Source organism: Neovison vison, chromosome 11 (genome assembly GCF_020171115.1).
Source record: "Neovison vison isolate M4711 chromosome 11, ASM_NN_V1, whole genome shotgun sequence".
Taxonomy (NCBI): domain Eukaryota; kingdom Metazoa; phylum Chordata; class Mammalia; order Carnivora; family Mustelidae; genus Neogale; species Neogale vison.
In genome coordinates this window covers 197,727,855-197,743,167 of record NC_058101.1, presented here as the reverse complement: position 1 = coordinate 197,743,167, position 15,313 = coordinate 197,727,855, and the positions used below count along the sequence as shown (strand labels likewise).

General features: G+C 44.7%; 1 protein-coding gene across 1 annotated transcript in view; it reads right to left on the bottom strand.

Annotated features, from left to right (window-relative positions):
* ENPP6 (ectonucleotide pyrophosphatase/phosphodiesterase 6) overlaps positions 1 to 15,313 on the bottom strand; it is a 111,022-nt gene that overhangs the window by 48,120 nt on the left and 47,589 nt on the right. The window contains exon 2 of the mRNA XM_044225638.1: positions 9,624 to 9,803. Coding sequence (XP_044081573.1) covers positions 9,624 to 9,803 — 180 coding nt within the window. The remainder of the gene's footprint in view (positions 1 to 9,623; positions 9,804 to 15,313) is intronic.

Sequence of the window (15,313 nt, the reverse complement as noted above, 5' to 3'; positions counted from 1 at the left end):
CTGGGCCCACCTGCCCACGTGGAGGGCTTTGGGACCAGCAGAGTCTGTGGCACAGACCCTCCTAGGAGGAGTGGCTCCAGCCACCAAGAACTAAGACTCCTGCATTCTCTACCGAGGGCTGGTGTAATACAGGAGCACCAACTTTGGGCCCCTTCCTTCACTTTGCCAGCCCCCTCCGCCTGGATCCCAGCTGGCTCTGCTCTGGGGAGTTGGGCTGGCAAGCCTGGGAAGGACAGTGGGTACCCCAGGAGCACAAGACCCTCCCCAGCCTTGGCCGAGGTTCGGGTACGGGGCGGGGGTGGACCTTGCCTGGGACGTGGAGTCAGACAGCCCCAGGGGCAGCCCAGCTCCTTGCTTCCCAGCTGCATGCTCTCTCTGGAACTTGCATGTCCTCCATGGTAAAGTGGGGAAAGAAGCAGTCATTTCTCATGACTGTTCTGAGGATATAATAAAGGGATGTGTGCAAAGTGCCCAGTTTACTTTAGACGCTCAACCCTCCCAGTCTTTCCCTTGTTGGCATCAGAGAAGGCCAAAGTGACTTCATTTCAAACATGCTGGAGCAGAGTGACCCCGGGGGGTTCTCTAGTCATGACTTGGGCAGGTAAAGAGGATCTGCAGGACAGTGTGGCTAGCCTGGGACCGTGAGAGGGGCCAGAGACGGCACATTGGGTCGCAGACACACGGCCGAGTGTCTCTGAGCAAGGGCTCTCGGCCCCGGCTGCCCAGGAGAGTCACTGGGGGAGCTTCTACAATCACTGACGGAGGGGCCCTCCCTCCAAACCAGTTACGTTGGACCCTCTGAGAGAACAGCTTGGGCCCTGGCATTTTACAATGGCCTCGTGTAATTCTTACCTGCATCCAGGGTGGAGTGTCTCTCCTTTGGAGGGAGAAACAAGGACAGAAACTTAAAAAATAAAATTGCCTCGGGGCGCCTGGGTGGCTCAGTGGATTAAAACCTCTGGCTTCAGCTCAGGTCATGACTCCAGGGTCCTGGGATCCAGCCCCACAACACGCTCCCTGCTGAGCAGGGAGCCTCCTTCCTCCTCTCTCTCTGCCTGCCTCTCTGCCTACTTGTGATCCCTGTCAAATAAATAAATAAAATCTTTAAAAAAAATGCCTCTAAACAGACAAGAGAGGAGAACCCAGTGGGGAGTAGAGAGGATTGGTGGAGGCCATCCTGCTGGGTAAGGAATTCTGATTTGTAATCTGCTAACCCCAGGAAAGAGCCTGGGACCCAGACACTGCACTGAATGGGAAGGTGTGGGGGGGGGAGTGCAGCATTTTCCACGGAGCTCCTCTGGTGAGATCCCTGCAGGAGAAAGGGTCCTCACTGGGGCAACCAAGGCTTCCCAGACAGCCCGAGGTAAGAGTTCAGTGCAGGGCCTAATGCAGGAAGCAAAAGGAGGTGGTTAGACTCTCAGGACTTCTGAGCCTCCCATACCAGCCTCAGCTCTGGGCCAGATGGAGCTATCGGAGGGAATTAACCTTGACCCCAAACAAGCTCCAGAGCTGGCAGAATGCCCCAGTCAGCCCAGAGAGAGGCCACTCACCTGATCCTAGAGAATAAAACTTTCTTCCTCCTTGGGTTCTACCCTGAAGGCTATCATTCCTGAATTGGTCAATTGTTCCTTTAAATGAGCAAGGCCCTAGGAGCTGTTAGAATAAAAGACGGTCTGCCTGGAGATACCAGATCACTAGCCCGAGTTACAACCTCTCGATGGGACCAGCAGGCAGGGGGGCACTGAGGGAGGGAAGGCAGGTGGTACACAGGGTGAGGCAGGGCTCAGGGAGCTCTGGGCTGGCACGTGGCTTGGGAAGCCAGACCGGTGGAGTGTGGCCGTGAGCCCTGAGCACCCAGGAGGAGCAGGAGGAACGCCCAGCCCTTCCGAGTCCCAATGAAGGCAGGAACAGGAGCCCTGAAAATCCAGTTGCCTTGTTCTGATTTGCTTGTTTCTGGCACGTCCGCCTCCTCACTTAGTCTAACAAATGTTGGGGTAATATCTGTCTCTCACTCTTCCCTTCTTCCTTCTTTTCCATCTTTCCTTCCTTCCCTTCTGCTTTGGTGTGTTCAGGCGGCCGTAATAAAATACCATCCACTGGATGGTTTTTAACCAGCAAACGTTTATTCTCAATGTTCTCGGAGCTGGGAAGTTCAAGATCAAGGTGCTGCCAGATCTGGGGTCTGGTGAGGCACCTTTTCCTGGCTTGCAAAGGGTCACCTTCTCACTGTGCAGCTGAGAGAGTTCTGGTATCTTCCTCTTCCTGTAAGGGCACTGAGCCCAGCATGGAAGCCCTGGCCTCTGGACCTCATGTAAATCTAATTTGTCTCCCACAGGCCCCGCCCCCAAATACCATCCAAGACACAAAATTTGGGGGGGAACACATTTCAGTCCCAAACAGTGTCTGCATTATTATTTAGAGAGTTGACTGCGGGTCGGGAACACCGGTTTGGGGCTTTCTGTGGACCAAAAAAAAAAATATATATTTCTATAGGGTGAAGCCACTGAGACCTTGAGGCTTTTCTGTTTCCACAATTGACATGAACTTACTAATATACTCTGCCCCCTGAACTCAAATCCCTTTACATAGCATATAAAGATCTGGCTATTTCAAGTTTTCTACCTTTTCATGCCCGCCATAGTCTGTCAGCTGCCCCCTTGTTTTCCTCTGCAGCTCGGCAAAGAGGACATGCCTCGCTTTGTCTTTGAACCACAGACCTCTATCCTTTCCTCTGCTTCGAATGCTCCTAGAGATCCGGCCCACTTGCTCATGCAATACTGTGTGTCTTGCAGAATCCCAGCATGGGTCAGGGTGGACGGGAGCTGCCGACCTCTCGTCTGCCTCCCGACCCGAGGAAATGTGCCTCGTTTCTCATTAGCATGTACCAACTCTTAATGGCATTCAAAACAGTCACTGACCAGAAAAAAAGGTGTTGGGTTTTTTTTTTTTTTTTTTTCACCATCTTTCCCTGTTTAACTGAAAATTAAACAGTTATCTTTGCGGGAGAAATCATGCCAAATTTTACTGTTTGTATATTTTGTTTTTTTCAAAACCAATTCTAGGGTCGCCTGGGTGGCTCCGTGGGTTGAACCTCTGCCTTCGGCTCAGGTCATGATCTCAGGGTCCTGGGATGGAGTCCCGCATTGGGCTCTCTGCTCAGCAGGTAGCCTGCTTCCCCCTCTTTCTCTGCCTACTTGTGATTTCTCTCTGTGTGTGTCAAATAAATAAAATCTTTAAAAAAAATTCTAGATGAAGTATAAAAATCAGTGTTGCTATTAAAATCAAGACTCTCGTGCAATAGACAGAAATTAAAGGGTACCCTGCGTTATTAATAAGAATTTTTATTAGTCTAATTTAGAAAATGCTAAAGAGATGAAACTTCCACAAAGTTCAGAGCTTGCCCGTGACATCTCTGATGACAAACCCAGACCCCCTCTGTAGCCTCTGTATATCTCTCAACAGGAAGGACTGATGGTGGCCTCTCTCATCTTGAAACCATTTTACTCCTTTGGTTTCTGTGACAAGAGATATCCACTGGAGTCACTCCCTCAGGGACACCTTTCCCTGCTCTCGGATGAGACCAAGCCCCTTATTAGGCGCCTTTATCAAGGGATATCGCTGTTCTTTGTTACACAGTCCACAACTCTTCTGCTTATAATCCTGCTTCTCAAGCTACTGCTTCTTTGTTTCCTCCACAGGCTCCCCTCCATGTGATCATTCATTTCCTCAATGTGTCTGGGACCCTCTCTTCTTCTCAGGTCTGTTCCTTCCCTAGGTGAGCTTCTGCACCCACATGGCACCAAGGACCCCCGAGCCACCACCATGAACCACACCGCAGTACCTCCAACTCTCTTCCCCGAGCTCCAGGCCTGCCCGGTCCCCATGTCTCCAAGTCAACACAGAGCTGATGTTCCTTTTCCCCCAAACCATTCCTCTTCCAGCTTCCCCCATTTAAGTGAAGACTCACCACCCACACAGTTCTGTCAGCCAGAAACCCGATGTCACGCCTGTCATTGCTCAATCCCAAATCCAGTTCATCGCCAGGTCCTGGCGATTTTAATTCCTAAACATGTCCCCAATCATTCCATTTCTCACCATTTCTAAGCTAGTGTCACCTCCTTCCCAGGTCCATACCAGCTCCCAACTATGCCATCCCCTTGGGGGGCCATATACATTCTCCACATAGTAGCCAGACTGGTCTTGTCAAAATGCAAGTAGAACACTGCCTCCTTCTTCCTTAAAGCCTTCCAGTGACTTCTTCTCCCTCTCAGGATAGGAACAAATTCTCCTTGTTTTGGCCCGCAGCACCTGGCCTGGCTTCTCTCCGTCTCATCCACACCACGTCATCCTCCCCTCTCAGTTTCCTGAGCCTGCTGCTTCTCGCATCCCCGCCAGACCTGGAGACCGCTGTTCCCTCAGCCCTGGTGCTCCCTCCCACCAACTCCCTGAATCACCCAAGGTGTTAGTCAGTCTCTCTGATGAAACCAGATCCCTCATTAGATAACATCATAATGCAATCTACTTTTCATTATTATAGTTTTAACAAGCGGATTTCTACATTTATTTGGGCAAGTGTAAGATTATCATCGGCCTCCTTCATGGGATGGTGAGTTCCTGGAGGGAGGGGGCTTGGAGTGAGGACAGCCTGATCTGGTTTTGCTCATAGTTGTCTCCTTACAGGGCCTGGAGTCACACACCCTTTTAAGAGGTTTTAGGAAGAAACGGACTTGCCATGACTTGTGAAGACCAGAAGTTCATCTCTGGATTTCTCTTTAAGGCTTTCTAATTGCCATCATGGGTGCTGCTGAGAGACGGTGAGCTCTTTTGGCCAAGATGCCAGCCTGGTCGAGGAGACAGCATGTGGTTGGACAGCTAAGAAAACTTTCCAGCACTGGAGGAGTTGTTCCTGCCTGCAGTGGTCCAGAGAGGCAACACCTCCTTAGTTTCTCTAGGGCAGAGATCCTTGACGCCTAGAAGTCCTGCAGAATGCTTTGGAAGATCACTTCCTTGAGACAACCTCCAACCGGAAATGAGAATTCATGATCTTTTTCTGGATGACACAGACAGAAACATCAGGGGTGCAGACCTGACCAAGGTTCCTGACCAACAAAGGAAATGACTCAAGGGTGAATTCAACCCAAAGAGTCTTAGAAAATTTTGACCCAGGCCCACCCTAGCCAGACAAGATGAATTACAGGAGCTTGAGTTTCGCTTGGTACTTCGGTGACTTTTAACACGCGTTTCTATCACATTAAAAAAAATCAAATTAATTAGATATAGATTAGATATATGTGTGTTGCTATGTCAAAGACCATTTGTCAGTCCTCATCGTTGTAGTTTCTTATATTACATGAGCACAAAATCATAAGTGTTGTATGCATGGGTGTGTTTTTCTTCAAAGGGGACCCATAGTTTTGAGAAGCCTCCTAAAGAGGTCTTGATTTACAAGTGTAGGAATCAGCAAACTACATACTAGGGCCTCTTTAGGTTCTAAAATCACATACATCTTAAAGTCTAACGTTAAACTGGCAATATTATTGGAAATTTTAGTGAAACTCTGGATCCCTTGCATTCATGATGTCAAATATTTGTCTGAAAAGAAAATTTCAGTTTTTATTCAGATATTTGGAGTCCTGTCATAGGGTCAAAGAACTGAGGCATTCATAACGTTAACTCACACATTTGTATAACCGGTACTGGATCCCTAATCTTCCCTGTGCCTTAGTGTATACCAAGATCAGCCCAGCTGAAGGCTGTCGGGAACCCACCACCACAGGACACAGGAAGAGGCTGTGAACAATTCCTAATTCTCAGTCAATAGCTAATCCATGTCCCCTTACTCACAAAGATGAAATCACTCTGCTTGTAACAACCTAAATTTGGTATGAGCTCAGTTACTCACCTCTAAAGTCCCCACCCAGCTCACCTCTGGAAAGTAGAGAACAGAAGTTAGGTGGAAATGTGTCCTTCCCCACACAGAAGGTGCCCCATGTATCTGAACACCTGCATAGGACAGGAAGAGGTCTGTAGAAGAGCCTAGACCTACCCCCAGCCCTGTCCAGAGCCATATGAATGGCTGCTCCCCAGTACCCCCGAATGCTTGGCTATAGGGAGTTCACACTGCAAACCCCATGATAAAAGACAGAGAACTCAGAGTCTCCAAACACTCCAAGGAGTTTTAATCGGAGACTTCTAAGAAGTTGCTAATCTTTGTTCCTTTTTGGCATTTCGCGAGAGCCATAAGAATGAACTTTAAAACCACACGGACTAAAACTCTGTTTCCACATGGTGTCGGACTTAACCTCCCATTTCCCTCTCATTTTTCCTCCTCCTCCGTCCTTCTCTGTTTTGGGTTGCTCTTACTATGAAGCGACTATCGGAGCCTCTTCCTTCTCCCCCCTCAATAAAATTTCTTTGATCTCAAACCAAAGGGACGGAATAGGGGACAAAGTTATCGAACGACACACACACTGCTCTTATCCTTTGCAGAACACTGCTAGGCCCCTGTTGTACCGTTCCTGGATGATTTCTTTGGGCTTCCCAAAGAAATATTTGACTTAGGGCCGGGGATCACCTCCCATGGTACCCTTCTCCCTGCACAGATCAATAGCACCATTGGGTGGGGTAATGAAGGGTCTGCTTACAACATTAAATTTATCGAGACTTGAGGAGGGCTATTTTGGACTCTTCACCACTGATGAATTTTGCCGTCTGCTGCTTTATCTACCTGACAGGAAAACTTGAACTACTGCCATTTCTAAATTGCACTTCTAAATATTGACTTCACGGCGAGACTCGAAGTGTCATAACACAGCTCACTGGAGCAATGAAAATTGTCCAGGCCTCATCCAGAGGCCTGTACAATGTCCTGTGGGAAGTGGAGAAGGAAGAGGAGGATTTGGGAAGAAAAATAAAATCAAGTCATGTTTAGAAGAAATGCCACTGCACTTCACTTAATCTTGTAGAGACAAATGAACGCTCACTGGACTGTTGGCTGTGCGGAGGGGCTGGAGGGGACCTGGGTGGAGGCAGAAAGGACAGCAGTGACCGTTAATCTCTCAGTTGTCACTAGTAAGAATGGACAGTGCCAGAGGACTCCTGGCTGGGTCAGGGGGTGGGGCCTTCAGAGACCTTTGTTGGAATGTCCAGCCTAGAAGGACAGGACAGTGTCTGAGAAACAAGAGATTGCTCATCTGATTTCGATCAAGATTTCAACGTGGCCAGATCTGTAGCTAATCTTCATTTAGGTCGCTGAGGAAATCCTAGGAGACTTTCTTTTTAGCTTCTTTCCTCCCAATAACTAACACTATAAACTGATCATAAGGTGTATTTGTCACATCACATTGGCTGTTAAACTGTGACTCAAAAGAAGCGATTGGCCCTTTCTTGCCCTTAAGGAGCTGTTTTGGAGGAAAACATGGTATTTTACATGCAAATTGGCATTGAGGGTTTTGGTTTTTTTTTGTTTTTGGGTTTTTTTTTAGATATTCAGAGATGTAAAACTTCAAGTTCTTCATTATCCTGAAGGAGCCAGAGCCTCCAGGATGAGATAGAGAATAGCACTCTGTAATGCTGTACAGAGAGCTCTGAAATATGGCAACCATCTCCCTTCTACTGCTATGAAAGGCCACTGGCAGGAGATCATGGGTAGAGGAAGCAACACGTAGGGAGCTGGGAGAGATGATGAGGGATGTGCTCTTCAGAGCACAAAAAGCTCAAGTTCCAAGACATAGGAAATCAAATTAACCAGCTACCATGGAAGCTGACCCTTACAGCACTGGGCCAACTTGTGTCTTGATGGTCCTTAGATTTATCTAAGGTGGTCCCTAAGTCAGAGTGTCCAATCTGCTCCTTCTCCTAGGCCCATGCACATGGGCCCTTGTACTTGTTAATAATGATTTCTGGGGCACCTGGGTGGCTCAGTGGGTTAAAGCCTCTGCCTTCGGCTCAGGTCGTGATCCCAGGGTCCTGGGATCCAGCCCCAAATCAGGCTCTCTGCTCAGTAGGGAGCCTGCTTCCTCCTCTCTCTCTGCCTGCCTCTCTGCCTACTTGTGATCTCTGTCTGTCAAATAAATAAATAAAATCTTAAAAATAAAAAATAAAAAAATAATGATTTCTGAGAATGAACTCAAAGTGTATTTTTTGGCTTGAGACCTCATCACACTGGGCTGATCCATAAGCCTCGCTCCTCTAGCAAGTCTGGTTAGCTTGGCCAGTACACGGACTTCTTTTCTTAATCTCATGTCTGACCCGGAAAAGTTGAGTCTCCATTTAAGGTAATGAAGTCCCCTAAAACCTTCCCTTGCTTGAAAGCTTCTCATGTCAGCTGAGGTAGCGGCTACGGGCAGAACCCCAGGTGTCTTCTGAAGAAACTCCAGTCCTCTCTCTGAAAGTCTACCTGCGAGCCGAGCCAGCCTGGGTCTAATTGTTCTTCTGCCCAGTTTCTAATTTATGCAGCCTGCTCCGACCTTCGTGGGCTCACCTATGGATGCTAGTCTCCGCTTTGTGGCAGTTTTCCAGGCACTTACCCCAGCACGGCTGTGGGTCTGTTTTCCAGGGTCTCCATCTGTCTGTGCTCCGTGCTCCTCCAAGAGCTGGCATGGCCTTGAGTGTCCTGAGCAGCTCTCCACATGACCGCCTTCACCCAGCATCCTCCAAACTCCTGCTGAAGGCCCACGCCCTCAGTGTGGGCCATCTGTGATTCAGCCTCAGCTTACTCATCCTTCTCTCTGTTCTTCCAGAACCCACCTACCACTGTCCCCCACAACCCACCGTGCTCCCACAATTCTATCAGGCTGCTGCTGTCCTCCAACCCAGGCCAGTGAGCTTCCCCAGCTGCCTCTCCCCGTTAATCCCTTCATTTCTTCCAGGCCTCCTCTGATATCTTCTTTCATCGTGGCAATCAGCAGTATTACACCATTAAGAATTGGGAAAAAGAGCGTCTATAGCCATGTACATCGGGAAGTCAAATTACCCACTTACCTAAAGAATGAATCTCACCAATGGGAAGACAACTATAAATGGATTATTTTGTTAGCACTGAAACCTCTCATCCTTAGTGCAAGATTTTAACTGCCAAGATGAGACTATTCTGAAGACTTCTCACAGCAGCCAGGGTAGTTTGCATGATGACTTACCTCCTTGCAGTAAGTAAAGTAATTTAGTTTCTCATTGATCTATGATGTATGGGAGGAATATTAATACAAGGAGACTTCATTTAATGTAGCACCAAAAAGTTGTAAGTGCTTTGAATTGTCTTTTCAACATTGTAGGGGAGCTCAAAATGTATAGAAACAGTATGCCAAATTCTTTTGTAAAGCAGAGAAGCAACACATAATTTACCTCTTTTGACTGTCCAAAAATTTTGCACATGAAGAAGTGTGATCTACTACAACAATGTTGCTGAAGCAAGGAAATCAGGAAATAGCATTGTGTCTGGTCAGATGTTAGCTCAAAACAAAAGTTTAGAAAACATGCCCATAAGACATATTTCTTGTAAGGATCCCACTTTTCAAACTCTGGCTTGGTCTTTGAACATGACAACTACATCATTTGTCTTAAAAGCCTCCATGGTGTTTGAGATTTGGAAGGCTGGAGGGACCTGGGTGTCAACACACACTCACCTGGCCAGTAGTACATGTAGACCTTCTTTTTGGCCTTGGTCAGAGTGACCCATAGAGGTTCTGATCCGTTCCACCACAGAGGCATCAGGCTGTCTCTGTTGACACCAATGTCAAATGACTTGTTGGTGGTCGGGTCCCACATGTAGTTCCCAATCATCTGGTGGACCTCACAATGGCGGCCTACATTAATGAGAACACAAGGCCGTCAGTTCATTGTTCTGGTCTTTTCATACTTCATCTTTTTATAAAAGCCATTTTCTCTTTTCTGTTTATAAAAGCCACTCGTGCACAGTTAGGAAATACAGAACAGCATGAAGACTCACTTTTGGTTTTTTTCTAAATCATAGAGGTTTCTTCTCTCTTAGATTGTACCACAAAGACAAATGAGAAGTCTAAAAATCGGGTGAGGATGGGGTCATTTTGTGTGAAGATAATTTCCCATCCTATTTTAAGTTATACTGAAGACGTAGTGCACAAAATTTGACCCATTGTTCATGGCTTGATATCTAAATGTGAATCTATACGGAAATTGTAGCTTCCCATGGGGCTGGGATGAGATCTTCACCCCAGGGCACCCCTTTGAAACCTCCCCCCACAAAGTCATGAATCTAGATGCTGTGGAGTTTATGCCCTTGTTTTCCTGGATAAGAGGAGTTATTGCTTCAGCGCAGAACAATGATAGAATCTACGACATTTGGAACAGAATGGTGAAAAATAGATTCAACTTTGAAAAACAAAGCAAGAAAACAGCCCTCCAAATGGAGTGTTACATAGAAATGAGGATTGCTTCTGTTGGGCACAGCTTAGTCCCAGAAGAGAAGCCAGAAGTGAAAGACGCAAGCGCTTGGACTCTTTTGAAACGTTAGGCTTAAATTATTTATTTTGGAGCAATCTGCTACATCTTTAAAGTAAAAATAACACAAACATTGGCAAGTGCATCAAAAATTGCTGCAATTTTCGTGAGCGTCATTTGGCATCAGGATGAAACACGCTTCACTGGGCTCACTAACTAGGCTTCATCAAAGTGGCTTTTTTTGGGTTTGTTTGCTGTTCTTCTTTCTTCTTGAGCACCTCTACCCTACCTCAACACACACACAACAGATTCATTTTTAAACAAAAACAAAGAGAAACCATAAAAATGCATTTTTGAAAATTTGGAGACCCAAAATATGATAAAGGAAAAACCTTTTATTTCATCATAGGAACCCAGGCCTTCTACAAATCAGGCTTTGAACTTAAAGCCCAGAAATCCAAACAAAATGGTGTTTTACCCAAGGATGCAGAGTTAGTTTTTAAACCCTGACCACAGCTTTCACATGTGGACTGATGAGATTAAAAAATAAATAAATAAATAAAACTTTGAGCAATTTCTCCAATGGTTAAGGCATTTAGTTATATTTATTCCTTCAACTAACATGTATTCAATAGCTCCTATGGGCTCCACATTGTGATAGGCATAGAGATTCAAAATCAATACATGTTGTTCCTATCCTCAAGGGCCTTGTAATGTAATACTTAACAGAGTTTCTTCCTTGAGCTGAGGCTAAGAAGGGGACCAGGATGCCACCTTAACTTATAAGACATGGAGGTATTCTCATCCACTCTTTTGAAGATAACTCCTAGTATGTTCTAACTCATTAAAAGTAGGAGCATCCTTCTTATTGGTTGATTATGTTTGTTTGTTTGTTTTTAGCATATCAGAGTTTAATAATATCAAGGTGATCCTCTCTTGAGTAAGATTTCTTACCTATACAGCATCCTATACCGAAGACATTTTTAATTATCCTACTAGTGCTCACCCTTTTCACAAGGCAAGATAATCATGGTAATATTCACTGGGAACTGTGTCCTTTTTAGTCTTTTCTACTGTCGTCCTAAGGGCAGAGGTATCTCATCTGGAGCTGGTGTCACAGACGTGACAAGGGTGCAAACTTGGAATGGGGTGTGGAAAAAAGCATTACCAAAGTCAGTAAACCATACGTTTCTAGACGAATCACAGGAAAGGGCTGGAAGGGCTAGGATAATGGGAAGAGACACCAAGTGGGAGGGGTATAGGGAATTTCTGTTTTTACCTGAAAATGTTTTGACTATTTTAGAAGAAATGCCTGAAACTCAATCTAAAGCAGGGGCCTCATGTGATCCAGTTTCCACAAGGTGCTACTTTCAAGGAAGAATGAAGCAACTGAAAATAATGTTCAAAGTACTTATAAATTGTGTATCTCAGAAATCCCACAATATCATTTGATAAAATGTTTCTCTTCTTTTCAACCCTCACACTCAACCGTCTAGACCCTTGAGGGTGCAAACTCTCTCACCCTCTTTTGTTTTTTAGCTAAAAAATTATAAGGAGCCTCCTGTGGATTGTAGAGCTGTCTTATGACTGGATTGTGGGAGGTGTGTTTGTGAGAGAGAGAGAGAGAATGAACATTCTTCCAGAGAATTTCTGTTAAATTAAATTCTCCATCTCTTTTTTTGAAATATCCATAGAGCCTCACTGAGGAGAGACAGGATCTATATGTGCCATTAACACAGAGTTCTGGCATATTTTAAAGTTTCAAATGATGAAATCTTGTTTCCTGTGGTTATCTGAGTCCCTTAGCTTTTTTTGTGATGGATCTTCTCTCCTCCCCATTATGTAAGATGTAGCACTAGCCTTGATACTCCTTTTACACACCAGCTGAATCCATGGTGCCCACTGACTCAACTGAGCTCTGATAACTTTAATTATGGCATTCTTTGGGAAGAATTTTTAAGACAAGGACCCAAGGGTGGCTTTGGTTTCTGTTCCCATCTAGCACACTGATTGGTCTAGCCCAGAGTGGCTCATCCATTCTCTCTCTCTCTCTTTTTTTTTTTTTTAAGATTTTATTTATTTATTTGACAGAGAGAGAGAGAGAGATCACAAGTAGACAGAGAGGCAGGCAGAGAGAGAGAGGGTGAAGCAGGCTCCCTGCTGAGTGGAGAGCCCGATGTGGGGCTCAATCCCAGGACCCTGAGATCATGACCTGAGCTGAAAGCAGAGGCTTAACCCACTGAGCCACCCAGGTGCCCCTGGCTCATCCATTCTAAAGGAAACACAGATGTATGGAGATCATCACTTCTCCAAAGGCTGGAAGTGATATACTTCCTGCTCACTTCCTGTAAATAAATGGTACCTAAAGAAGATCCTGGGACCAGTGGTTCTCTCTATTTGAGTTAAAGGGTTTCCAAGTGTTGACTGGAGCTCTTTCAACAAGACTAACCTCAGACCCCTGTTTAGAAAGTAGGTTTTATTCTTTTGGTAGTTTGGGGCCTTTAAAATGGGAGGGTGTATTCTTCAAAGGCTTAATCATAGATGCTGTGCTAGTCCCCAGGGGCATCCCTTTGTTCTGGGAAGCATTGCCTTTCTTGGAAGCCAGCAGGAGGATGTATGTTCCCCATCTCATGTCTGCTCTGAATCTCCTCTCCCAGATGAGCTGATTTCTTTCCACAAATATATTAAGGCTGGCAGCCTGTGCTTATAACAGTCTGAGTCCGCTCTTACTCAAGCTGGTTTCCTTACCTACTCTGTCTCTCTCTTGCTCTTTCATTTTTATTGCCTGGGCAAATGCGGTGGCTGTAAAAACAGAACAGAACAAAACACAATGTACTGGCTTCTGCAGCCCACAAGCTCTCATCTCCATATTTCTGCCTGACCCATATCTATTTTTATACATCTGCCACTCTTCTTGGTTTTCCTCTGGTTTGGGCTTTCCAAACAGAGCTTTGCTCAAAGTTTGATTATTTGGACCCTTTCCTCAAGACTTCAACAGGAACTTTCCTGACATGGACACAAACCACAAATCTCGGGTGGTTTTCAGGTATGATGTAAAGAAGGCCTACTTCTGTTCATCCCCTCCTCCAAACCAGGTGGGACTTTAAAAATTTGTTCCAGAAGGTGTAGCACTCACTCTGAAAATGGGGACAGCTCCTGGTACAAAATTTCCAAACACAGTTGAATGTTTTTCTCTTTTTCCCTCCTGAAGAGTTTATAAATTTGTTAACACAAAATGTGGCAATCAACCCGATACTTGAAGGACTTGTGGCCTTTTTTAAAAAATGAGTTTCAGGGGTAGAATTTAGTGATTCATCAGTTGCATACAATACCCATTGCTCATTCCATCAAGAGCCCTCTAAAGAATTTGTGGATCCTTAAAGCCCATCCATAGATGCCCTTCAGTTTAGGAGCTGTTGCACTTGACTAGGGGCTGCCAGTGGCTTCAGGCTAGTGGCAAGTTCAGGGGCTACTGCCTGCCTTTCTCAGAGGAAGCTCATGGAACAGTTTCCACACCTAGAACTACTGTAATGAAAGGAGAAGGATAGGAAACCTTCATTCTTTAATCCCCAAAGTCTTTGTCAAGTGTGTTCTGAGGTAATGACCATCACCAGAAGCTTCTTAGCAAATACCCATAATCCTCTGCATCTGTTATATGTCTCTAAACATCTCAGAAATGGCTGGCCTTCACATCAAATGAAATGACTGCAAATCTGTCTATTTTATCTGTAACTGATGGATATCTATAAAGTTGCTGTTACCTAGTCTTCAATCACTCTTAATTTTTTCTCATTATTTTCAAACAGTAAATGTTACTTCCTTTTATAGTTCTTCATTTCATTTATTCTTTTTTTTTCATTCACTCAATGTGTATTTATCAAATGTTTATACACCAGGCATTAAGGATCACAAGCTATGATCCCTCTCTTTGAAGTGCTCACAGCTTGGTAGGGGCAACATTGTGGTATAACGGTTAAGGGGGCAGGTCTTAGAGGCAGACTGCACCGATGTATATCCAAGCTCTACTATTTACTTTCTGTATGACCTTGGATAAGTAGCTTAGACTCTGTAAAGCATCAATTTTCTCATCAGAGTAATAAGGATGGTAATAATTACTGTGATATATACATAAGGATATGCAGTTCTCCCTTTGCATGGTAGTGTAGGACCATAAAAATGACCAAGCACAAAAATAAAGAGAAATAAAACCCAGTATATCACTAAAGAAAGTCAACAAACCCTGAGAGAAGAAAGTAAGAGAAGAAAGGAACAGAGAAGAACTACAGAAATAACCATAAAACAAGGAACAAGATGGTAATAAATACATACCTATCAATAATTACTTTGAATGTAAATGTACTAAATGCTCCAATCGAAAGACAAGGGGAGACAAAATGAACAAAAAAGCAAGACCCATCTATTTGCTTCCTACAAGATACTCATTTCAAGACACACACTGAAAGTGAAAGTGATGGGAAAACATTTAACACGCAAAGGGAAGTGAAGAGAAAACTGAGGAAGCAATACTTATTTCAGACAAAATAGACTTTAAAACAACGATTATAATAAGAGACAAAGAAGGACACTAATCATAAAGGGAAAAATTGAACTAGAAGATATAACAATTGTAAATATTTATGCATCCAACATAGGAGCACCAAAATACATAAAGCAACTAGTAACAAACATAGAGAAAGTAATTGACAGTAATACAATAATAGTAGGGGATTTTAACATCCCACTTACATCAATAGATAGATCATCCAAACATAGAATCAACAAGGAAACAGTGGCTTTGAATGACATATTGGACCAGATGGATCTAACAGATATATTCAGAACATTCCATCCTAAAACAGAAGAATACACATTCTTTTCAAGTGCAGATGGAACATTC